Below are 25,764 nucleotides of genomic sequence, written 5' to 3'. Positions count from 1 at the left end.
TTGGGTTTGAGAATTTCTTTACAAACCTGCAATTCGTCACCCGTGGCAAGTTTTTAGTCGTTTAGTCTTTGATGTTCCGAAATCACAGCTTTGTTAGTGGCGGGAATACCGTTGTTGGACATGTCGGGTCATGCCCCCCCCCAAAAAAAAGAAACACGTTCCCATCAGCCACAGCAGGCAAGAATTTTCTCAATGGATGAGCGCTGACGTAACAGCGTGTGTATGTGTGTGTGTGTGTGTGTGTGTGTGTGTGTGTGTGTGTGTGTGTGTGTGTGTGTGTGTGTGTGTGTGTGTGTGTGTGTGTGTGTGTGTGTGTGTGTGTGTGTGTGTGTGTGTGTGTGTGTTGGGAGGGAGGGAATGGTGGGCGTGGGGCAGCCTGTGTGTATGAAATACATGTGCGGGACGCGCGGAGCCACTTTACGCACAGACACGCGTGTCAATCTCGGTAAGTTTAACTTACTTTGTGTACTTTTTTTTTTTTTGCAACATTTTGCTATGGCTTTGTCGGTTTTCACTATTTTAACAAACATATTCTTTCCACCACCACTTCTCCTTCCAGGGATTGTTCTGGTTTATCGCCATGATGCTGTTGAGGACTTTGGCTCCCTGGTTGCTGTTGGCGTTCCTGGCTCAGCAGGTCTCTTTCTCCTCGGGTAGACGAGGTGCGTCCTCGGCACTTCCAAAAGGGGTGATCGGAAAGGGCGACTTCACCAACAACAAGCAGGTGCTGTGCCTCTGGCACGCGACGGAAGCCGCGGACGCGGTCAGGCTCGAGGTCGGATGTGAGCCCGGTGCGCTCAACAGGAGCGGAGTCTTCGGGATGCACTGCAGGTACACCGGCAAACCCCAGAAATGCTCCATGTTCACCTCCAACCCCAAGATGTTCTGGAAACGTGTGGGTCGCGGGCTCAAGAAGCTCCAGGCCAAACTGTGCAGGGACGAGCGCGCGATGGTGCAGGCCGCGTCCTGCAGGCGCTCGCAGAAAGACGCGCATTTCAGACTGAGTCCGAACAGCTCCGTGATCATCAACCCGCGACCAGTCGGCTTCCACATCCCTCGACCACCTCCGAACACCCCGCGTGCCCCGGTGCCCACCGCGCCCAAACCCACGAACTGCACGACCCGCGAGGAGCAGCTGAGGACGGCGGAGGAGTACTGCAGCAGCAGCTGGGCCAGCGTGTGCTCCTTCTTCCTCTCCCTCGTGCAGGACGACGGCTGCTAGGAGGACAGACTTTTTATCTGCAGCCTTCAGTTTTTGTTTTTTCTTTGACACTTTGGCGTCAGGGGGTCAATTTTGCTTTTATCTCTATATTTCAACATTAATGACAGTTGAACTTGAATGCTTGGTGTCTTCCCCCCCTGCGCAACCTCACCTATGTGATTCTGCTATTAGTTACTCACAACTTAAGCATATCCAATTAGTACATGTACAAGCCAATGCTCAAATGTATCCAAAATAACACATTTCTATGCAACTGTTTACATAAAAATACAAGAAATTCCCAGACGTTTTTGTACAAAACCAAGCTGACTATATATATATATATATATATATATATATATATATATATATCTTGTGTGTTTATCATTATTTTCATAGTCCATAAGGAAAGCTGTTGTAGTCTCCCCATTCCCTCATCGCAACAGCAATGCAATTTCCTGATTGGTTGATTGGGGTAGACTTTTGACCAATAGAAAAGGAGTGTCAGGTCTGCTGCTTCCTGCTACGTCATGCAAATTAGCCATGTGTCATTTTAGGCAAATTTTCATCAATTGACCCAAAGGGGGTTAATCTGCTATAATCAGGTTTGTCACCCAGTCTGGATTTTAGAAACGAGAACTCATTTCAATATGTGCTTCAGGTGTGCTTTTACAAATGTGACTCAACATAGCTGTTCTAACTCGTTTATTAAAGCGGAGAGTGTTTTTTTTTTTCTTGCTTAAAATGCATTATACCTCAGTGTCCAAGGCTCAGAAATAAACAAAGGCAGAAGGAGTACTCTAAATATACTTATGTAGCTACAACTACTGTTAGAATACTTGAATAGTTACAAATAAAAATATTGTTTCTATAAAAAAAAACTCACGTTAAAGAACACAGTACTTCTCACGTGTTTTGGTTGTGTTTTTAGCCATATCTGATATTTAATATACCAATGTTCAAACCACATTTCCAACAAAAGAAAAAGTATATTAAAATGTCATCATGATGAAAATATGTTGATGTAAAAGGGAAAATCTGGTGTAAAAAATAAAGTATAAGTTACATGGTGTAAATTGTGCTTAGTCATTAACATCACCCAAAATGATTACTCCAATAGAAGTTGTAATTAATGATTAAAATAATGATTTTGATTGCGAAGTGAATTCATTGATTGGATGAACTGTGACTTTCTCTCTCTTAGAAACACCGATTGTTATGTAGATTTTGTTTTTGATCGGTCAACCACTAAAGATAAAATAACAAAATACCACTGTATTGATGCACCGCAAATAAACATTTTCTATTTATACAATGCTGTTTGCTGTCTTGTACCAGATAGAAAATGCTTCCCTATGAAACCGTCACCAGTAAACACATGAGATGTATTGGTTGCTTATTCTTTATAAAAAAAGTATTTTCTATTTGTTCATGAAACACAACCAAAATAGCAAATACTAACTTATACCAGAGTGTGTTTTTCAGCCTCTAAATTGAAGGCTCACTCTGAAATCTCATCTGAATCATCGAGACTAAAAGAACTTATAAGCCTCATATCAAAATATCCTTTTTAGGCCGATTAGCCCGTTTGTGAATTACACCACAACTTAAACCACAGCCCTCCCATTCATTGTTAAAGCGTAACGGGCCCCACACACACACACACACACACACACACACACACACACATACACACACACACACACACACACACACACACACACACACACACACACACACACACACACACATACACACACACACACACACACACACGCCCACAAAAGACTCTTTCTCAAACAAACAAGTGGGGTTGATTGTACAAGGGAATCCAAATATGAGGCTCTTTCCTGCCGCAGTCTCTAATTACTTTGTCAGTGACGGCAGCCAGCTGCTTCTACATAGGAAGATGTAAAGACTGCCATGATCAGTGTGTGTGTGTGTGTGTGTGTGTGTGTGTGTGTGTGTGTGTGTGTGTGTGTGTGTGTGTGTGTGTGTGTGTGTGTGTGTGTGTGTGTGTGTGTGTATCTGAACAAGCTCAACCCCAGATGTGGATCTTAATGTTTTCCTGTGTGCTCTTGACCTTCACCACCTCTGACCTGCTCTTTGTCTCCAAAGACACTTAAAAAGAACAATTTCCTCCTTTTAACTGAGGTTTGCCGTGTTTGACGGCACACAGGGAGAGTTCCTACATGACTGACTCCCTCCTCGGAGCTCAAGGACACTCGGGTTGCAGCAGGTCGATGTGTCCAGCAGTAAATTCAAAGCCCTGAGTTTTCAGGAGGGAAAAGCATAAAATACATATAAATGGAGCATTCATTTAAAAAAAAGTGGCGTTAAACTCAAAGTTTGAACTTCTTCTTTTCTTAAGACTTAGCAAATCTAGAGGTTTAGGTTCTGTTTGTTGTTCTAGATCACAACTTTATCTGCAGGTAGAGGAGTGTATGAAGACTTCCTGTGCAGGCTTTCTTTTCTTTCCTTTTTTTTTTTAAAAATTCATTGTAGTTTTATAGATTGTAAATATCTACTGTGCGGCAGATTTGAGGGGGTGTTGAAACCAAGAATGGAATAATGGATTATAACGTAAAATAAATTATTACCACTATGTTATAATTAAAATATTTGCCAATAGTATTATAAAATGATAAGAAAATGTTTTTTTACAAGTATGAATACTCAATAAATGAAACCTCAACTATGCCACATCTTTAAAATGTGAGTCCTTAATGTAACTTATTCAATAATTGGTCAAATATTATGATAGTGGCTCAAATACTTATTGTACAGTAGGTAAGTTTATTACATTATTGGCTTTATTTCATTTAAAATGGCCAAAATGATTACATTATTCATCTTTATGACATTATTGGTTGTTACGTGGAGCAAAGTTACTTTTCAACTGAAGCTTATTTTTTATGTACGTTTTTCAACAGGTTTACTTCTGAAAGGTCAAACCAGAAGAAAATGGCTAGAGAGTTTGAGGTTTGTTGGTTCAAATCCGTTGAGGATTTGTGCAAGGCCTTGAACACCATCTCCTCGCGTTGCAACAGAAATGCCACCCGGTGTCAAAAAGTGCCAAATCAAACATGCAGATCACACATAACCTAATCTGGACCTCATGATAAGAGAAATTTAACCTTATATTAACTACAGTGTGAAATCTTTGTGTTCGTCTCTAAAAGTCAGTCCAATCCCCCCGATGTGACTGTAGATTTATGCCTTCACTTCCCTGCTGTGACATTCTCCTGAACCTTCTTCTCACAGTGACTCCCACATAGTAAATTCCTGGGAAATGTTAAATCATTGGACATGTGCTGAGATGTTTGTTTCCTTTTGGCTCGGCTCTTGTTCCCATGTTCGGCTTGTTTCTACCTGCGGCAGGTGAGCCAACACACAGAATGATCGTGAAGTGGAGGCGTGAATTTACTCACTTACACTAATGGATCAGTGTTGAATTGTTAGTGACGCGTCGGCCGATGCAGAGGAAATTGCTTTTCATTGCTATTTCATAGCAGAATGGACCATTGGTCTAAAGTATTGGTGTCATTGGTTTGGTCTGATTTATTCTATAAATTTCAGTGAGAGAAATCGCTCATAATTAAGCAACATTTTTGTCAGGGGTGGAAAAGTAGAAAGAAACAGTGCTTTCAAAAATAGGTTGTTATATCCCAATCCTTTTTAAATGGTGTTAACAAAATTCAAAGTGAATGAATAGAAGAGAAATCTAAATGAAGCCAAATAGTACCATGCTCTCTTGCCATTTTCTTCTGGTATGACCTTTCAGAAATAAACCTGTGCATGACCAAACATTTTGCACACTAGATTTTGGATTCAGTAACAATACTTAGTTGTAAAAAAAAAAAAAGAAAACATGCAGGGATGTTGTAAGGTTATCACCCAGTGTCCTCCATCACACACTGATCTGTGCTGCAGGAGATGGTCTGCATGCGTCATGTGAGGGAATATATAACATCGTGTTTGTTTGTTTGTTTTGCCTGTGAAATAAGTGGCGTGTTATGATCACAGCTCTTTTCTGACAGCAATGTGATTGAGTGATTGAGTATCTCCCTCTTGAGGACTGTTAAGGACACTGAAATGTTTCAGACCAGCTTCGTCCTTCTTTTGCTCATTTTGAGTTGATTGGCCCATTTGTCAATTACACCACAGATTGCCTATTCATTGCTGACGTTGCCTCAAGATAAAGGGACACACACACACACACAAACACACCCACACACACACACACACACACACACACACACACACACACACACACACACACACACACACACACACACACACACACACACACACACACACACACGCCCATGAAAAACTCTTTCTCAAACAAACGAGTGGGGTTGATTGTATACGACAATGAAATATGAGGCCTGTTCCTCCAGTTTCCTGCAGCAGTCTCTAATTACTTTGTCAGTGACGGCAGCCAGCTGCTTCTACATAGGAAGATGTAAAGACTGCCATGATCAGTGTGTGTGTGTGTGTGTGTGTGTGTGTGTGTGTGTGTGTGTGTGTGTGTGTGTGTGTGTGTGTGTGTGTGTGTGTGTGAACAAGTGCAACCCCAGATGTGGATCCTAATGTTTTCCTGTGTGCTCTTGACCTTCACCACCTCTGACCTGCTCTTTGTCTCCAAAGACACTTAAAAAGTCAACCAGACTGATTTCCACCTTTTAACTGAAGTTTGTGTCGTGGTTCATGTTTTGTCGCTCATGTTTTTTTTTTTTTTTTTTGTTAGATTCTCTAGTTTCAGGCTCCTTGGCTTCCCCTCCTGGTGTTTCTCTGCTCCCCACCCTGATGTCTTTCACCTGTGCCTGAGTGTGTGATTGTCGTCACCTGGTGGCTTTAGTATATAAATGGGATTTCCTTGTGTGTTCTGGTTGTCGGGCCGTCTGTGTTTCTGCGCGGCTCCAGTGTCTCTGTGTCTCAGTGTTCCTCGTCAATGATGGTTGAAATATGTTTGGATAGGAGCTCTATCTAAACATGCTTCTAGAAGTTGTGCTAAACACTACAGCTGAAGCCTCTACACAGATTACATACAATAAGCCGAACGTTCAAGCAAGTAAACCCATGAACATAAATTCACAGTAGATAATAAAGGTCAGGAGTGTTCAGGTCAATGAAAACTGCAGAAAGGGAGAAGCAAGGCAGCAAGCGTCCCTTTCATTGGAGGACTGAGTTAACTGACTGGTTAACCACCCACCTTCTGAATTCACATAGAAATGTGAATGTCTGGCTCTTTAATTACAACTTCAACTGATCTGTTTGGTATTTGTAACGCCTCTAAATACTACACAAGAAAAAAAAAAAACACCCCAAACGTTTACAAATTCCTGGAATGACATAAGAAAGTGAAGAAAGCCTGGGGCAAAGTCATTATTCACAATTACCATGATTGCATCTGAATCATATTTAAGTATGTGTGTCCTGTAACTTTCTGTATAGCCACAATGGAAGGTCCCTGTCTGGTCTTGTTTCTCTCTGGGCCAGGTAGTGCCCATATTCAGCAAGCAAAGCAAACACCTGTGACAACAACCTTTGACTCCACAACTAAAAACATACAAACGACTTCTGAGAAAACATGCCCTTCGAGGTTTCACAACAATCTTTATCTCCTTCTGGGGTAAATCTCTTCACATAAAGACACAAAACCATGTTTCTACAAGCATCTTGCCGGCCGATAAAACAGGTGCAAACAAGCTTGATGTGGTGTTCATTTCGAAGCCCACACTCCTGCGTGTGAGATCTTCATCTTGAAGAATAGAGAAAGCACGTGATCGACCGACAAGGAACTGAAGCAGAAATAGATGTTCTGGGGAAAAACAAATGGGTTTAAGGTAGAAGCTGGACTATACCGGCCCTGAGACCCTTCATTGGCAAGAAGTGAGACGAGGTCATCCAGGAAGCTCTGTGGCGAACCGCGTCTGCATCCGAACATGAAGAGTGAAAGACTTTACAAGACAGTAGTGAGACCTGCTGGTTTGAAGACGGGTCAAGAGGCTCGGAGGAGGCGGCAGAGATGAAACAGGAACCGATCAAAGTGATGAAGCTGCAGAGACGTCAGGGTGACATGGTTTGGACATCTTCTTCTTATTCTTTTGGGTTTTAACAGCATGTGCTCAGGATAACGTGTTAAAAACCCATGCGGCAAAAAAAATGGTTCAAAAGACGCCTTTGCCTTCCGTCTAAACTACGTCAAAATTAGGTGGAGGAAAAGTGAAAATACGTCTCTATTAAGACGTGTCTTTATGGTAGAAAAGTGAAAGTCATCCAGCCTCTTTTTCATCCATCCATCTTCTACACTGCTTATCTTGTTCACCCCAATTTCCACGACTGTATTTGGGCTAAATTTGGACCACTTTGGAAGGTTCAGTAACGACCTCATTTCTTCTTCTTCTTTTGAGTTTAACGGCAGTTTGCATCCATAAAGTTGCATTACCGCCACCTGCTGGTTCTTTCTATCTACACTGTTTCACACCGCTCTCGTCATCGGTGGTGACTGTTTCCCCTCTCTTGCTTATCAGCAACCTTTTCGTCCCTGATGACTGTTGCCCTTCTTCTTCTTCTTCTTCACTAAGGTTCAACGGTAGTTGGCATCCTTGAAGTTGCACTACCGCCATCTGCTGGTTCCAGTTAGTCCATACCATTCCCAACCCTCAAATAGAAAGAAAGAAAGAAAGAAAGAAAGAAAGAAAGAAAGAAAGAAAGATTTAGGAGATGGAGCCGAAGGATAAAATCTGCGAGAAGATACACCGATGTAGTGGAGGAGGACACAGAGTTTAGGTGGTGCAACAGGAAAAGAGGCAGGAGATGTAACAGGTGAAACGGAGGCAGATGTGGTTCAACACCTGAAAGGAGCAGTTGAAAGACTTTAATAGACGAGAGGAAAATTAATGTTTGCAGGAGATTGCAAAAAAAAAAAAAGTAGAAAAACTTAGAGACTGTAGCTAAAGAACAATGTTAATCAATTCTCAGTATAGGAGAATCAGTGTGTGCTTGTTTTTAATGTTTTAAACCACACTACTGCACATTTAACCTTTTTAGATGTTTGAAGGTCTTTTGCTTTCTTTTTACCGTTTACTAAAAGTTTTCCATTGAAGTATTTGAATGAATAATTCACGGTGACCTTCTCAGATAAACAAGCTGTCGAGATTCGTCACGCAGTGTTTCGTTCTAGTCGTCATAACGACAGTCGTTACTCGAGGCCTTGCTGTGTGAACTTGAGCAATGGACATGCCAGAAGGTCCCGGAGCCTCAACCTGTGTGGCGAAGCAGAAGGGGAGAAAAATAAGTCCACGCTCCACTGGACACAGGAGATCTGACCTATGGCGCTGACTGACACCCAGAAAGCGTGCAGCGCAGCCTGGGTGGGAGGAGTTGGGAGGTATTGTTCTTCCTGTGGCTGGAGGTGGTCCGACGCCCACGCCCTGCCGTCGGGATCCCGGTATTGGCTCTCGGACCATCAAAGAGAAACCGCTTCCAAGGAAAGAATAACAGAAGTTGATGTGACGAGACCTGTGGGTGACCCCCTCCGTCACCCGCCGACACTCACACATCCACCGAGCGACGGGGGAAGGATAAGCTTTTCTTTGAAATGGTGTAACTGGTGACACTGACGGGAAGCTGTCTGGGCGTCAATTATGAAGGTCAAAGGTCACGCTGAGCGGCCACCCAGATCCTCCGGGACAATGGGAGCAGACAGCATGAGCGTGACAGTTTTCTGTGAGGCCTCTTCACTGATCAACGATTCTCCTTCAGTGTGTTGTTCACGGCAGGAAAAACACCAGTTCAGCCAAACGAGAAAAAAACACACGTGTCTAGATATTTATTTTATATCTTCCCTGCACCTCGGAGGCTGTCGTAGAACACTGTAATGTTCACAAATACAGCAGGTCTTCTTGTGTTCAGCAAATAAAATCTGGAATCTGGCAAAAATAACGAGTGACACAGACGTGGGCGGAAAGAACGTTTCTGTCTGATGTGATGTGAAACAGCAGTAACGAATGGATGAACACACTTTGTTTCTTTCTTTCACCACCTCAGCCTTGAAATAACAACATTTATTGAAGAGTGACACGTCTGCGCTCATAGTTGTCCAGTAGTTTCACTTTACAATTCAAAAGTAATCAAAATCAGCTTATTATTCAAATACAAAGAAACTGAGAAATAGTCATATATAGTGTTGTCCTCATGGAAACAGTGGGAGCAGCTGGGCCTCTCAGACTTTATGGTCATTTGTTTGTTGTCTGTTTTTAATCTTAATGTAAATAGATTTTTGTTAAAGATTACATTCTTCCTTCTGCTCCCTTTCATTGAATCGTTTTGTTTTGTTTGTTTTCTGTCAATGAATGAAATCGAAATAATAACTAAACATTTTCAATCATACATGCAAGGGGTAGTGGAATATATATATATTATTTATTTATTCATTAGAGTACACCAAAATATTTAGCAGAGCTGGGCTTTTCCTTGAAAGGCTATAAAGATGTAAACTTATTTTACTTTGTCTAGTTCCTTCTGAAGACTTTGCTTTCTTTTTTCATATTTATGTTTAATCTATTTATAACCTTTTTCTTTATATTCTTATTTTAGTCCTGTTTACTTTCAATTGTTATACATTTCATCCTTTGCATATTTCCTATCATACTTTTTTCTTTTACTCTTGAATTAAAAAGTGCTATATCAAGTCAGTAATGAGTCAGTATGAGAACATAAAGTTAAAATGAGAGTTCTAGACACTACACCATGCAGCAAGACAACTTTAAATGAAACTAAATATTTTAATACTAGTGCTGTCAAATGTAATCAGCGTTTTTGTGATGTTTTGCTAAAGCTGTTCATGAAATCAATAAGGGTAACGTAATATAAAAAATACAGTTCTTTCTACAGCGATAAAGTCTCCAACGTCTCAACCTGATTTCTATTCAAACTGCTCTGTCGCCCCCTTGTGGTCTAAATGCAGGCGTGACAAAAACTAACACGAGAGGGGAAAAAAAGAAAAAACAAAACACTGTTGAACTTCATCAACTGAAGCATTTATTATTGTACATATTGATTCAGCCTTACACTGTGCAAACAAAACAAATATTGTGGTGTGACACTTATCATATCTGAAAAACTTAACTTTTAGTGGAAATTAGTGGACCAAAAGCTGCAAAAGGTGTGGACAAAATGTTAGCTACCGTTCAAAGACAATTTCCTGGAATCATCTCGTCTCTCTGTCATGCAAGCAAGAGCTTCGGTTGATGATACAAAACTTTTTTAGCTTGTTGTTTCGGTGAGCAACCCACGACGAGAGGAGGCACTTCTGGTGTGTTTCCTGTTGGTAACCGTCGGTTACGCATCGTCTCCGCCACAGAGCAGCAGTAAAGCTTTACGGTAGTCACCTCCGGTGTCGCCCTGCGACAGAAAAAAACAAAAACACATATGAGCTTCGTCAGTGAGAGACGATGTTTCTTGTATGTATGTGTGTGGTAAACAATAACGACGACGGATGGAATAATACCTTGATCATTGAATGCAGAGAGCAGGCAAACAGTTTTCTATACTCGGCTCTGATGTCCAGAAGGTCCACCTCGCTACGAGACACCATCACTCTGATCAGGGTGTCGTCATCAGTACCTGCTCCCTGAAACGAAACACAAGTAAATGTTCCGCACCGAAAAAACAGTTTTTATAGGATAGAGGAATAACAATTTAAAAACAAAAACAATTTAGAACACAAATAAAGGAAATCGCACAGTATATGACAATATTAATATTATTAAGGAAAATTGAGGCACATGAAAGATAAAAAGATAAATATAGACACATTTTGCATTTGTTATAATGATGAGTTTGGTAGTTTTTTTGCAATAGAAGAGCATGTGGCTGCAGGGCGGAGTGAAGCAGGAGCCCTTCAGTTCGTACATTAATGAAACTCTTCAGCTTCTACTGAACTCAGTTACAAATATCCATACATTTCCTTCTTATATAGATTTTTTTTTTATTTTCTACATCTATTCAAATTTATGTACTGTCTTCAGCAACATAGTAAATCAACTATAGGGGGAAAAACCAAACACTTCCACATGAGGAGGCATGTTCAACGGTGGAAAGAAAAAAAAATGGAAAGGACTTGTTAGTTTGGTTGGAGAAAGAATAAAATATCTTTAAAAAGTCTGTTTGAACTGAATTAAAATTGAAATAATCTTCACCCAGTGGCTCAGGTCCCTTTGTTAAATGTGTTATTCCATCATATTTGCCACATCTTTTCACAATAACAGAATACAACTCTGTGATATGTGTGGATTAAAAAAAGAATGTGAAATTACTGTGCGAAGAAGGGGGAACGATTAGTTTATGTGACGCGTTCGAGCCGGCGCTTTTGTCAAAATAGAAATAAATTAACGTCAATGTGACGTGTTTATTCTAAACCATTTCAAATACTCGTTGTCTCACCTTCATGGCGCAGTAGAGAGTCTCAGCAAAGTAAGCCGGAACGCTCCTGGCACACTTCACTTTAATGGAAAACATAGATTATTTTATTTCATTTTTTTTTTTTAAATCAACCAACGGCAGTTGATCGATCAATAGGAAAAAAAAAAAAGGTGCTGTAACTTTCTTACCAACAGCCAGAAGCAGGTCTCTCAGAGGTCCAGACGTTTCTCTCTTGATGCTTTCCTCCATTTCAAATCCAGACAGCTTCATGTACGCATCGAATACTGAAACACACAACGTCACAGTTAGTTTGACCCTCATGTTTTTAGTTTGACCCTCATGTTTCAGACGCTAAAGACACACCCATATCCTGGATACACCCTAAAACGACACTTCAACACTGCTTCAACTCTTTAATATCGAGGTAATAAATAGCCTATACCTCCATGTGTTAGCTGTATTGTGTGTGTGTGTGTGTGTGTGTGGTATAAAATATCTTTTGGTCAAAATGTGGTAAATGGGTTTTATGAAATACCTGGATTTTGCTTGTTAGAGTTTAGTTTGGACCGACTAAAACAGCCGTAAGTCTCCTGTTTAATTTAATGTTTTCCTACTGAAGAGAACATGCGTGTGTACGTATCTATGGCCTGAAGGGGAAAGTGTTTCTTCTCAAACAAAACCTTTTCTAAGATGCTCGGCGCTGCGGTTTCCCAGGATGGTCACAAACAATTGTTCATCAGTGCCGAACTTCTGCTCTCCTGCTTTGAAGAGGACCTACAAAAAAAAAAAAAGGGTCAACTTTAGATCTTTATATAATAGCAATTTTTAATTTCAAGCCTTTTTTTTGAAAATGCTTGGAGGATATTGGAAATAAATCTGTGGTTGCATCATGTGATTGGAAAAAAATGTGTCTGATATGAAGCATCCTGCTGTTTTGTTTCCGTACTATGAATTGCTAAGGAAAAAATCCTTTTAAAATAAATTCATTACATATTAAATATACATTATCTGCATTGTTTGCAAGTCCAGCCCTATGTCAGGCTGCTTGTGTTCATGTTGACCTTTTTACTGCCGTTATGTTGCTGTGGGGTCTGGCATGTCTCCTGTGTGTCACTGAGTGAATGAAGGATTAAAGGAAAAGTAAAACGTTTCAAAGCAAAAACAGACCGAATAAATCACAATTAAATGAAGAAGTGATGAAGAGGCCTATAAAAGATGGAAAACAAGGTGTTTCATCACTAAAAATGAACCCTGAGAATGTGTTCCAGAAACACTTTTTGAACATCAAACCAATGAACAACTTTGCTGAAATGAACATGAGGCTGCACATGATCACATATCCATCTTTTACTGAGTCTCATATGCACATAATAACCAACTAAACCAAAGCAGCAAAGCAGCAAAGCAGCAAAATCTTAATGGAGAAAGCTTCTTCGTTTAATGAGTAATTGTTAGAGGACTTTCGCTCTTTGTCCACTAGAGGGAGCCCTAACCGCATCAGAGATCAGCTGCGCGCCTCACTGAGCACATGTGACAGTCACACCCTCAAACACTGAGACAAAGACGCCATTGATGAAAAGAAATGTTTACGAACTCACCTGAGCGTCGCCGTCAATCTTATCATGCTGAACTCCCATCTGCCGGTTGGCCTGAAACACACAAAAACACATCAGAGAGGGGAGGAGAGGAGAGGAGAGGAGAGGAGAGGAGAGGAGAGGAGAGGAGAGGAGAGGAGAGGAGAGGAGAGGAGAGGATCATCTTCACCTGGAGCAGAATAACCAGAAGCCTCTTGAAATGGCCTGAAGTGTCACCAGATACGTCCTCCTCCAGGTTGTCGTCGTACTCTGAGGAAAACAATCATAAACGCTCAGAACGCGACAGCCTTTCACAGAAGTGTAAAACTGTTTAATGTCTGGAATTACAGTGAATATGAAGCTGTCTCAGTATATAGAAGAGTCTGGTGTCATTTGTATTTACAATACAGTCACTTTTGACTGAAAAATGTATCCCTGTATGAGGAAAGCTCAAATACTGAAGCTGCTTATAACGAGTGGGCTTTTATCCTTTTATGTAACTCTGTGACTTCAGCTATACCAGCAAGACTCTAACTGGATTTGACTCATTTGAGTCAAATAGTCATTTGTTCTGATTCAATTGTACAAAATTCTTCTTCTCTCCGAGGTTCCCTCACCTCTCTGTGTGTCGTCATGTTTGTTACATCGAATAAACTGTAGGGAAATAATGAACCAGTGTTGAGAATGCAGGGACAAGACACTACACATCTTTGTCTTTAACTGGAGGCAGTAAAGATCTACTCAGAAAGATTCATTACTTACTCCTGCTGTTCAACAGGAATCGGGACCTGGAGCTGTTTTTCATTTTTCATTTTGAACTGTGATGAAACTTTTTACCTAAATTGAGATGCATCGTTTATATTTCTCATTTCATTTTGTTCTATTCTTTTTTTTTATGATAAATCGGTCTGTGATAACTTATGTTAACTTAATTTTGTGCAATATATTTGTATGGGTAGAACTTGTATTTATTCTAAATGTACACCGTACTTTTGTGCAATTTTATGTTTTTAATTGTTCACTATAATGTTTTTTTATTATGTTTAAAGTTTTCATTATGAAGACCACAACGTTAATGAGTCTTATTCATGATTTTTTTTGTGTCATCCTCAGGTCTTTTACATGTCATCAAAATGACTAATATATATTTGTATGTTTTCTTTTGTATGCAAACGTAGAAAATCCAAATAAATACATTCCTTCATGAGCTGTGTGTTGAGTGAATTACCTTGTCTGTAAGCAGCGATGATGTCCTTCACCTGCTTCGGTGTCCTGGAGGCCAGGATCTCCACCAGCACCTTCTCGTCAGTTCCTGCCCCCTGCAGGAAGAAATGTCCCAACAAGTCACATCTCAACTCGGATTCAGTTTGTCTCGGTAATAAAACTTTCTTTGTCTGCATGTTTATAAAAGCCCTCTGAACTTTTCCCTTGTTCACTGATTACGCGACTAAGTCACGAGCTACTGGAGCAAGCAAGCTGTTCTGAACATGTTTCATTTCTCCACAACCTGCGTCAGATAAAGATTTTAGAATAATTTCCCACCATAGTCAACCTCAATAAAGAATTAACCATAGTACTTTTTTTTTCTTCTTCTTCACGTGTCTACAGGACCTACCTTGATGGCATTACGAAGTGATGTCACATCATAGGCGAGGGGTGACGTCATCAGAGCCACAACCAGCGTCTCGAATTTGCCGCCCAGCTCTCCTTTCAGGTCGTTTATCAGATCCTGACATGACGAAAAGGCGCAGCACTTTGATTAGATGTGGTGCGGCGATTAACTCTGTCTGGACATCAGGTCGACGCTGTGAATTTTTTTTTAATGGATCCACAGTTTACATATGACCCAATACTGTAGATTTATTTCATCTAAATCTTTCTATCTTCTTTTATCATCAGTAAAATCTTTAAAAAGCTTTTAGAAGGCAGACTGCAGCAGTCACACAACACTGTTCTAACTGCACACAGAACATGTTGCAAAATAAAATTCGGTATTAATTTCTAAACTCAACTACTGAATGAGCTGTTCTAGTTTTTGTTTTACTCTGATAACATGACTGATGCTTCAAGTTTATGTATTTTTATTTTATTTATGGTGATCCATCCAAATTTGAGTCTTTTCCTTCGCCAATTCGGTCCTTAGCAAGGACGACTTAAACATGTCCCTGTAATATCTAAGCAGAGGAATGTTGTGTTCCTGTTAAAGCCTGCAAAATCAGATTTTGTCTTGGATTTGTTCCACAGGCGTTTACCGCAGCAGCTGTAAACAGCTAAGATGACATCACTGAAGTACTGAACTGAAGTATAAATCAAAAACAAAACCATACGTCAAGATATCCCAGACATGAGCGCTGCCACCCTGCACTGGTGATCTGAAGCCAGATTGAGCAGAGCAGTGACTCAGCAGTGGAGGTATAATGTGGACTATACACAGTATATATATATCTTTTCAGAACTGATTCTCAGGTTAGAAGATTTATATGTATTGTATTTACAATAATTAATTTTAGTTTCATTGAAGAATAAAGTTTGTCATGATAATAGAACTTATTCCTCACAGGTTGGCAGGAACTACTTTATCTTCCCACCTTTCCTTCCTCTCATAGTTTTAGAAAAAAAAAAGCCGTTGCAGCCCACCTCTTGGACCACTTCGACCTCAATAATTCAGGGTCACCCTGATGGCAGCAGACACTGACTCGCCCACCCTTCATTATCCTCCTGGATCTGCCTGCTGCCTCTGATACAATCGACCACAATACCCTCCTCCACCGGCGTCATGACAGTAGAACTATCTCATGGCGCTTTTACAAAGAAAAATCCAACTCTTGTGCAGGAAAAAGCAAGAAAAGGTGAAAGAAGAAACCTCTGCAGAACCAGGCTCAGAAATAGGTGCTTGGGGGTTGAGAGGACAGGAAGAGAGAGAAACATTAGGACAGAGACAGAGAGGAAGTGGTCTGGAACGCTGATGGTGACAGTGAACCACAAGCTGTTAAAGAAACAGTCACACCTTTCCAAACAGAGTCTTGTAGGTGGTTTTGATCTCCTGCCTCTGGGCGTTGGTTCGGGCTATCAGCAGCTGCAAGATGGCATCCTCGTCGGTCCCTATGGAAACAGAAACCATGGGTACTCAGTTACGCTGTGTTTGTTTCCCCCACGTGACGCGAATATACACGACACGAGAGTGAGCGTGCACCGCGGGCAGGTTCTCCATCCAACCCACAAAATTACAGCGTCCAGCTGAGGTCAGAAAATGTGACGCATCTGCTGTTTCACAGCAACCTCACATGTGTATGAGTCACTGCTGTCTGGGTGGAGCGCCGCTCAGACGGCAGGGATTACCACTTTAATTGTTCAGAGAGGAAGTCCCGTCAAAAACCCTCTCTCATTGGTCTGTTGGGGTTGTAGTAACCTCTGGCGTATCAGATGACACTGCACTGATAGATAAACACACACAAGCATCTTACCCAAGCCCTTCATGGCCTTGTGCAGGACCTCAGCATCTGCACCGGCGTTGAAGTTTCCACTGGGCTTAACGGTTCCCCTGCTGGCCTGGAAGACGTAGACAGAGAGGGATTATACTTGTGCTTTTCCTCCTGTTTCATACGGCTCCTGAATGTTAACATCCTGTAAACACTTCTTACACATTCTGCATATATGTAAATACGTCTGAATGCTCCTGCAGCAGCAGACAACACATAACAAAACCCATAATACCAATCAGAGGCAATCCCTCTGCAGACCTGATAATCATATATGCCTTACAATGAAGGTTTTCGCAGTGAAATATCCTTACAAACCCACAATTATTTATTAGAAATTGTTTTTAAGTCATATCTGAATGAGACAGGAAGCTTTCTCACTGTACAGTTTGTGCTTTCATGGTAGAATCTCATGAATAAATAACTATCACGTACTGCTATATTCAAAACGGTCCATCCATCCATTTTCTCCCGCTTATCCGTTCCCGGGTCACGAGGGTGGCAGTCTGAGCACCGTCACCCAGATCACATTGCACCGATTAAGAACCTTTCCTGCAGGTGGTGAGCCCGCAGGAAGGTGGTGCCCGGCGTGGGACATGAACCCTCTACCTTGAGATTATGAGTCTCATGCTCCACCAACTGCAGATTTTGTTGTTTATATTAATATGACTCAAGAAACCACAGATTTCTCCACAGGGTCAAAGACGGAATGTCATTAGACATACGGTCAGTTCGTATCATTTGTTTCACGCATACCTTACATTAACATCTCAGATTACTTATACTCATCATAGTGTCTGATGAAAGAACACTTAATATGGAACGTAGCATTAACACACTGAAACTGTATAAATCTGTGTATCTTTGACATGTTGTGTGTCCAACATTAGTAAATATAATCTGCCATTTTCTGCTTTATTATTTTTTTTTTTTTTTGTAGATGGAGATCTACTTGTGTTTACACACTGTAAATACTGTGTCACAGTCCAAATCTCAAAGGATGAGCGCAACTTTGTCAAGTGCTCTCTGGCATTTCCCTCATTTCAAGAGTTAAACTGACATAAACAAGTAAAAGATGTACACCAGTTTCCTCTGGTGGGTCCATAACCTCTATTTCCCTTTCACTTCTTCATTATAATACAGAACGTACTGTAGTAATCTTTTCCTGATTACACATGTGGGAAACTTGTCGTCTTGATGTTTTTACTGCCTCGTCACATTCCTGTCACAATGATGCAACTTTTGATTTACTAACTTCCAGATTCACATGCCTCCTTTCACAATCAAGCTCAGTCTTATCCCACACCTTGACATTCTTATCTATAATCAATGATTTTGTTAACAATTTAAAAGTGTTTGATCAAGTGAAAATAATCAAAGGCTTGTAAATGTGTTACTAGGTGCAGAAACAGTCGATCAGAACGGTGGACTAATCTATACTGAAAAGCCGTAGGAATGTGATAACGGTGGACAAACACTTTAAAATTGATTTTAGTATCAATGGTTATTGTCTTTCACAATGATTAACTTGTTCCAGACACTCCCCGAACACTGACACATTAAACAAGTTACAGATGTTTGGAGAGGAAAACCACTGGAATGTTTCTGGAATTCTGACCCTGAAAATCTGCAATTGAAAAAAAAGAAAAGAAAAGTGGTTCCTCCCAAAAAAAACAAGCAAACATTCTGTCTGTTTATGCAGGAAGGAACGCCAGAACACCCACTCGCCGGCCCACCTGTTTACATAGTAATCACCACGAGCTGACCAAAACCTAATCAGTCTGCAGAGGGCTGATCGCGCACAGAGCACAATAAGTCAACGTTAGAACAGCGACACAATGCGCCGCACTTCTTCTGGAATGCCATGAAATCAGGTTGGCGTCGACAGCGAGTCATGAGTGGCGTCCTCGGAGCGAGTTAGAACACGACCTGGAGCGAGAGGGACTGCTGAGGGGAGGCCCGCTGACGCTCTGTACACCAGCAGGGCCTGCGACAGTCAGCGCGTCGTCTCTACAGCTCAACAGACGCTTCCTCTCCGGCCTTTATGGACCGTGGTTGTCATGGATACGGTAAACAGTTCCAACTCAAATGGAGGGAAGTATCCCATCATATAATCATAAAAAATAAATCATTTGTCATCAACAGCTCACTGTCTGACACGTCTGGGGAACTCCATTAGAAACTTTCATCTGTCACACGTAATGAGGTAGTGATTCAACATACTGCATTAAAAACTACCAATTAGTTAGTACATGTTTCTACATGACTCTCCTTCATGAACGGAATATCTATCTATCTATCTATCTATCTATCTATCTATCTATCTATCTATCTATCTATCTATCTATCTATCTATCTATCTATCTATCTATCTATCTATGACAGGAAGCCTACAGTTTCTGCCTTATGTGTTTGTGTATTGCTCTGTGTCTGTGACCACAAAATATAATTTTTTGTGTGGAGGGCCCCCGCCCTCCACACAGATGTGTTTTTAATACTGTTGGGACAATGAAGGACATGCACAGAGTACTTCAGCCCCTTTTTTTTTTTCTTTCTTTTTTTATAAATGAAGACCTGTGAATTTATTTCCCCCCAGTGAGTCCCAGACTGTCAATAAAATATACATTCACATGTGATTCTTATCAGGACCGTAATCCTGATTCTTTGAATGGGACCAAACTAAACTCCACCCAGTTTAGAAGAAAGACCACATCAGTTCCCCTTTAAGAGAGGAGGGAGGCTGGCTTTAAACCACAGCCTCGACGTGGAAGAGAGAGAGAGAGAGAGAGAGAGAGAGAGAGAGACCCACAGACCCACCCGGATGGAACAGAGCCCACATGAGTCATACACTAAACTTTAAAACTTCCCCAATTCAATCTTCTTTGCAGGCACACTCACACACACATTCAAACTTGCGAAATGTTCTTTTTCACGAGTAAAAGTGTAACAAAAGGTCTGTGTTGTTACAACATTGTTGTCGTAACAAAGAGTTAATTACATCACATTACCTGCAGTGAACTTTTAATGTTTGCTCTGATCTCACTTTTCATCATTTTACATGGAATAAAACAAAAAAAGGCGAATCCAAACTGAAAACGTCGTACCACAGTGAATAAGACAACCCGTAGTGCACATGGAGATACAATCAGAGGATTATATAATGTTTGATGATGTGGGCGTCGACTTCAGAGTTCGGAGAGTAAATACCAATGAGTCACATATTTGCATAAATAACGGATACTTTTCTAGACTTTTGCCAAACACAAACAGAAAATCAAATTAAAATGAACCGTGCAAAGTTTTCTGTAAAGTTGACAGGCGAGAAATATGTAGAAATGAAAGTGACTCACCATTTCTGACGGGTTCTTTTTTTTTTTCTTCAAGTGTGAGAAAAAGATCTGTGGGTAATAAATAAAAATATAAATAAAAAACGTGATCCGGAAACAGGATAAAACAGAGCAAACTTTTCCCTGATGATGACATATATTTCCTGTACGTTTTTTATTCTTATCATAAAGCAAATATAAGGCGCCCTGCCGTGCCTAGTAGCTGTCAAACGGTGCAGGACCGGATGTCCTTCTCCAGGTGGAGGAGCGCGAGGTCCCCACCTCACCTGCCGGAGGGGGCTACACTTTGCCGGGGTGGATGAGGAGGAACTTACCGCTGAGCTGCGAGGAGAAGTGAGCGGACAAAGGAGAGCCGGCTGCGAGAGAGGTGAAGAACAGAAGAAGGACGGAAAGTTCAAATCCGCTCGGAAAAACTCCCCGGTGCGTGCGTGAGGGCGCGCGTGTCGGCCACACCCCGGTGCGCAACAGCTGAGGCTCTGCCCCGCTCCCTATGAACGCTGGGAAATGAAGTGTAGAACGTCTTCCTCAGAGTAGGACAACATCTGTCATCATTATTTTATAGATGCTGCATATTTCATCCTTTTTTTTTTCCCAGAGTGGTCAGAGGTTTTATCTTTTCAGCTTTAGACTGTGTGTAGAAAATGCTCCTTATCTCTAATGAAAAAACAAGGAGAACAAATTAGAAGCACAATATTGACATCACAATCAAGAGCAAGCCCACACAGGCAGAACAACATTTTGATAAGGTCTTGTTCTTTATGTCTGGTCTTCTGACAAATATTTGTTCCAGCATTTCACTTGTTTTTAATCAACATCCTGTGAGATTTTTTTTTTAAACTATAATTATTAAGTGTTTGTCTCTTAAACAGGTCATATTATACACGATTCACTTTCTAATGGTTTTCCAACAGGTTACCTTGGACCATTTTCTAGTCAGGCCGCTGTACGTTTAAACTGCTGGGAGACTTTTATTGCTCTGAGCTTCAACTCTTTATTCTCCATATATTCACATGTCACTAACATTCTGCGTCTTTCCTGTAGTCGGTCTTCTCTCCTTTCCTGCAGACCTTCCTGTATCTTTCTGACAGTAGAATCAGAAATCTGTGATCTGAGCCTCCTGCCTCCATCACGTCTGTAAGGAGTGAGTTAGTTTACCTTCTGATGACAATTCGTTGCTGTGTGTCTTCATCTTATCTTTTTCTTTACCTTTAGATCCCCTCACCTGGACAGAACAGCAGAAAGCCTCCACCTCTGAGGCTGGTTCTGCAAAGGTTTCCTCCTGTTCAAAATTAGCTTTACCTTTCTATTACCCCCTGTAAAAGCACCTTGAGATGAAGAAATGAAATGAAATGAATTGAAAATAAAACAAACGTGTACAGGAAGAACTTGATTGAAATAACAAAAATGTTACATTATGTGATAATTCAAAATACTAAACATAGTGTTGCTCTTGTTCGCACCACTTTAGCTGCACGTGATCCTGATGAATAGCTTTGTAATTACACTGAAAGAACAAATGTTGAATAGAAAAGTGTAACCAGGTAGATATATCCCAGCCTTCATTATTGTTGACAGTGCGAGATACAGTCATATGTACCATGGTTACAAAGATAAAGAACTAATTTAGCTCACGTTGAAAAAAATCAACACCGATCTCTCGCCCTGCATGAAGCCATGATGGCTGTAAAATACACTAAAACCCCATAAATCCATAAATTCGCCCTTTGAAAGCTGATGTCATATCTGGTTGACATATGTTGACGCACCTCAAAGCGCTTTCTTCAACACACTGCTCTTTTGCTTCTCATGCAGACTTGATTGAGCCAGTCAAAAGTGTCAATTGATAAATTTCATGTGATTTTATGAGCATGATATTATTTACATGTGCATTAATAGTTTGTCTGAAATCCAACATATTCATTCAGAGTGGTTCACAATCAAGAGGCTGTTAAAGCTCAACGGCCATGTTCCATGTTATTTGTTTGCGTGTTACTTTTATTGAGCCAGTGAGAGAAGGGAAGGCAATCTCATGTTGCAGGGTGGAACTCGCATGCTGCAAAATTAATGGAACAGGGGCCACATCATTATAGTTCCTCTTTTTGTCTACCTGGGCTACTTGGTGCTTTAAATGAAACCCTAACTGAAGGACACTACAAGACTTGTAGAGACCTGGGAGACACTTGAGAATTTCATGTGGACATCCAATGCATTAATAATCTTTAAAAAATTGATTAGCGTTGGTTTAAATGTCAGGGATATGAGTATGAACGGGTGTCTGGGACATCATTTGGAATTAACATTAACTTAAAACACATGAAATTTAAAACTTCATACATGTAAAAATCTGATTCGGGGACTCTCACAACTTAAATGCTCTCATAGGATCTGTTTACAGTATTTTTATTTGAGACGGTTTCATGAGCATACGTAAGGACATTTCAGACGTTTATGTAATGTAAACTACATTTGACCTGCTGTTTAGAACATTCTTTCAACAACTGCATAGTTTATCAATTATGAGAGTGTTCCATCTGGTTATGTGATAATCTTTCACAACTTGCTTTATTTCAGTTGTATGTGAATTAGATTGCTTTTAAATGTGTATGCAGATAATACTCCTGATAATCCTCATACACAAGAACAGCAGAGAATACAAGTTTAGGAGCACATGAATAATCTGATGTTGAAGAATTCGAAAAGGCTGTGAAATTATCAATGTGTGACCGTCCTGACCTGAAGTCACACAGAAGATTGATAGATGGAATGACTGATATGGACACAGTATGTGACCAATTGTACAGAGTATTTTTTTTTTTAAAGCGTGATCTATAGCAATTCAATTCAGGGTGCCTGTTTGAATTATACTTGCATTTCTTGGATAAAATGTATACATTTTTCAAATTTTATTGGCAGTGAATATACAGATCAAAAAGTCTGAATATCAATTACAATTGTGAGCATATTAAAAAAAAATCACTCTGATTGAGGAAATTCAAGATGTCCAGCAGCTAACAACAATTACAATCAATTATTAGATCATTTAAATATAAAAACAGAATAAGCAGCACAGATAGATAATATTTTGCACAAAGTAGATTTACATCACTATTGGATGGGGCTGACTGGTATAACTGAGTGAGTTCTTGTATAGTTAGAAATGCCATTAGTTGGGTCAATGGTTCATTGAGCTGTTAAATTAGAGGAAGTGGGTATAGAGAATGTGTGAATAGACAAATGCAGTTGTGACTATTGGTGTTGAATGGCACTTGAATTGTTGTCAAAAGTAAAACAATTTCTTGATGTTCATTTTCTTAACACCCGGTAGAAAAAGAGAGAAAAGATGGAAGACACAGGGATTTACCAAAAATCGCAAATATTATCACAAACAAATCAAATTGCACTCATTATGTAAGCATAAAAATGTATAGATTTCATTAGAATCGGTGTGTCCCATTTATTCAAATCCCTGAAGCTTATCATTGTTTTCTTCTGCTTTGGCATGTTGAGAATTCTCCTGCCATGCCAGCGAATTAAATCACCAAGTGAATGGAGAGCAAGGCATCAATTTGAACAGAGACTAATCACATGGAAAGAGAAGGAGAATGTGTCCTTATTCAGTTAGTGTGTGTGTGTGTGTGTGTGTGTGTGTGTGTGTGTGTGTGTGTGTGTGTGTGTGTGTGTGTGTGTGTGTGTGTGTGTGTGTGTGTGTGTGTGTGTGTGTGTGTGTGTGTGTGTGTGTGTGTGTGTGTGCGTGCATGTTGCCTCTTCATTTGAGTGAAAATATCCCATTAGTTTGAAAACATATACACGTATCACACTGCACAATAAAGCTTTTTCACAACTCAAGCTAAGAAATTGTGAGTCAGACAAGTTTAGACTCCAAACATTTATTCATGCAACAGGATTTCCTTTCTAAAGCCGACTTATCCATATTCTATTCCAGTTGCACAGCTGCCTTTTAGCCACGGACTTGAGAATTGCCATCACTACCCGACAATCGTTATCACTGCACATAAGGTTTGTTTTGTTGCAACAACTCGGCAAATTCAACACATCATAATTAAGTTCTAGAAAGGATGTTTGAGGAGTAGAGGTACAGTTCAGTCAGTCCATGAAATGGTTTTCATGGTGTAAGAGAATCAAAATCCTGGTGGGAAAAGGCATCCCTCTGACCACCAGATAATTCCTGCTGCTGCTTGCCTCTGCCCACCCTCCAGGGGTGGCCCGCCCACACTTGGGAAACTTAGTTCTGTTACTTGACATGGCAAATATATTAATTGATATTTCCTTTTTTGGGGGGGGGATTTACTTCATGATTTAATTGAAACCACCAAGAAGGCCACATGATCAACACCGATCGACACATTACAGATCACATTAGGAGCTGTATTATACTTTTACACAAACAAATGCAGATTGTTTATACGGCAGCTTTTTTTGAATAAACCCAGTACTCCAGGTGTGAGAGCCAATGCATTCATCAAATATCAATATATATACTTTCATCTACTATATGTCCCATGTCACAGAGGATTTTAGGTCTCACACATCAGAGTCACTTCCTGCTCCTGTAGTGATGCGATTCTTGAAGTAGAAACCAGAGTAGCAGAGCCAACAGAGTCCCGAGCCAGGAGAAGAGACAAAAATACACCGCTGTGCTCCATCCCCATCCCGCTGGTAAAGGTGGCACACCGGTCATCTCCACTGATTGTGCTGGAATGGGCATGCTGCCGTTCAAGTCTCACAAGTCTGAGTTGTTTTCCTTGTTGAGATTGAGACAACAAATCAACTCCTGGATAAAAGTTGATGTGGAACGAATCTCTCCAACTCCCCCAGTCCTGTTGCTCAGAGCTGGATGTTCGGTTTTCTTTATTTTCTGAGACCCACACTCATTCTGAGGACCAGTATTAAGCAGATGGTGCTTTTTACCAGATATTTAAAATGTAGGCTTGTCAAGCGTCTCTGCGATTGGGAAAAAAAAAATAAAAAATAGCTTGAGCGATGTTGAGGGCGAACAGAAGAAAAATTCTTAACCCAAACAATCTGAAGAACTGAAGAAAACCAACAAGTTCTTCTCTGTTGTCCTCCCTTTGCTGGATTTTCAGAAGAACGGTGTCCGACTGTTGTTGCCCACTTTTAAAGCCGTCTGCCGATACACCCTTTCAAACAGTCGAATGAGTGGACAAATATACCGAATACATCAGCACCTCCCCATATTGGTCTGACATGTGGACCCATCAACCCACACACAATCTCTCTTTACCTTCCATTCACAGCCTGCAGCTACCAATCCCCCTGGAGTCGTCCATCTCCACTTCTGATTAAACATCTTAAGCCCTCCTTTATAAATAAAACATGCTAAAGTGCCAACACATAGGCATTTAGACCAATACACAACACCAATGGACACTTTCATTCACATGCATCGACATTTAGAAAATGCAGGGCAAAATAAAAGAACAAGTAAATATACAATGATTGTGACATCTTGAGTTACATTCAACACCACTGTTAAGGCTGCATTCAAAATGTGTCATAGTGCCATCTGGTGGATGGGATAACGAGCACAGCCACACCTTCATCCACATCAATTTTCTACACAGTTTAATCTAATTCAGGATCACCATAGTGGGTAACCAATTCTAGCTGACGATATATTGGAAATATATCACACACCCTTGATAAATGACACACGACCAACATAGAGAAATCACATACTTACCCAGAGA

The 25,764-nt window shown here is 40.6% G+C and overlaps 2 protein-coding genes across 2 annotated transcripts; one reads left to right on the top strand and one right to left on the bottom strand.

Annotated features, from left to right (window-relative positions):
• The first annotated feature begins 353 nt into the window (after nt 1-353).
• On the top strand, nt 354-2,573 carry LOC308110389 (fibroblast growth factor-binding protein 1-like). Its single transcript, XM_080464644.1, has 2 exons — nt 354-445; nt 560-2,573. Exon 2 carries the CDS (start codon nt 581-583, stop codon nt 1,220-1,222), a length of 642 nt encoding a protein of 213 aa, XP_080320770.1. The 5' UTR covers nt 354-445; nt 560-580; the 3' UTR covers nt 1,223-2,573.
• Nucleotides 2,574-10,229: 7,656 nt separating this feature from the next.
• On the bottom strand, nt 10,230-20,633 carry anxa5b (annexin A5b). The gene is made up of 13 exons (XM_080463318.1): nt 20,350-20,633; nt 20,039-20,086; nt 16,674-16,758; nt 16,217-16,311; nt 14,825-14,938; nt 14,438-14,528; nt 13,400-13,479; nt 13,234-13,284; nt 12,316-12,409; nt 11,824-11,919; nt 11,657-11,715; nt 10,722-10,844; nt 10,230-10,615 (listed from the first exon to the last, which is right to left on the bottom strand). The coding sequence occupies exons 2-13, from the start codon at nt 20,039-20,041 to the stop codon at nt 10,553-10,555; spliced, it is 954 nt and encodes a 317-aa protein (XP_080319444.1). The 5' UTR covers nt 20,042-20,086; nt 20,350-20,633; the 3' UTR covers nt 10,230-10,552.
• Between the last annotated feature and the right edge of the window lie 5,131 nt (nt 20,634-25,764).

The sequence above is a fragment of the Lipophrys pholis genome, assembly GCF_963383615.2.
Source record: "Lipophrys pholis genome assembly, chromosome: 5".
In the NCBI taxonomy this organism is placed as follows: domain Eukaryota; kingdom Metazoa; phylum Chordata; class Actinopteri; order Blenniiformes; family Blenniidae; genus Lipophrys; species Lipophrys pholis.
This window is presented reverse-complemented; position numbering and strand designations above follow the sequence as displayed.

Excerpts from the sequence above, each read along its gene's own strand:
- LOC308110389 (XM_080464644.1), top strand. The coding sequence starts at position 581 with ATGATGCTGTTGAGGACTTTGGCTCCCTGGTTGCTGTTGGCGTTCCTG.
- anxa5b (XM_080463318.1), bottom strand. Across the intron at positions 16,312-16,673 it reads CAAGGCCATGAAGGGCTTGG|GGACCGACGAGGATGCCATC; the intron begins GTAAGATGCTTG and ends CTGTTTCCATAG. Across the intron at positions 11,920-12,315 it reads CGCCGAGCATCTTAGAAAAG|TATTCGATGCGTACATGAAG; the intron begins GTTTTGTTTGAG and ends TGTGTGTTTCAG.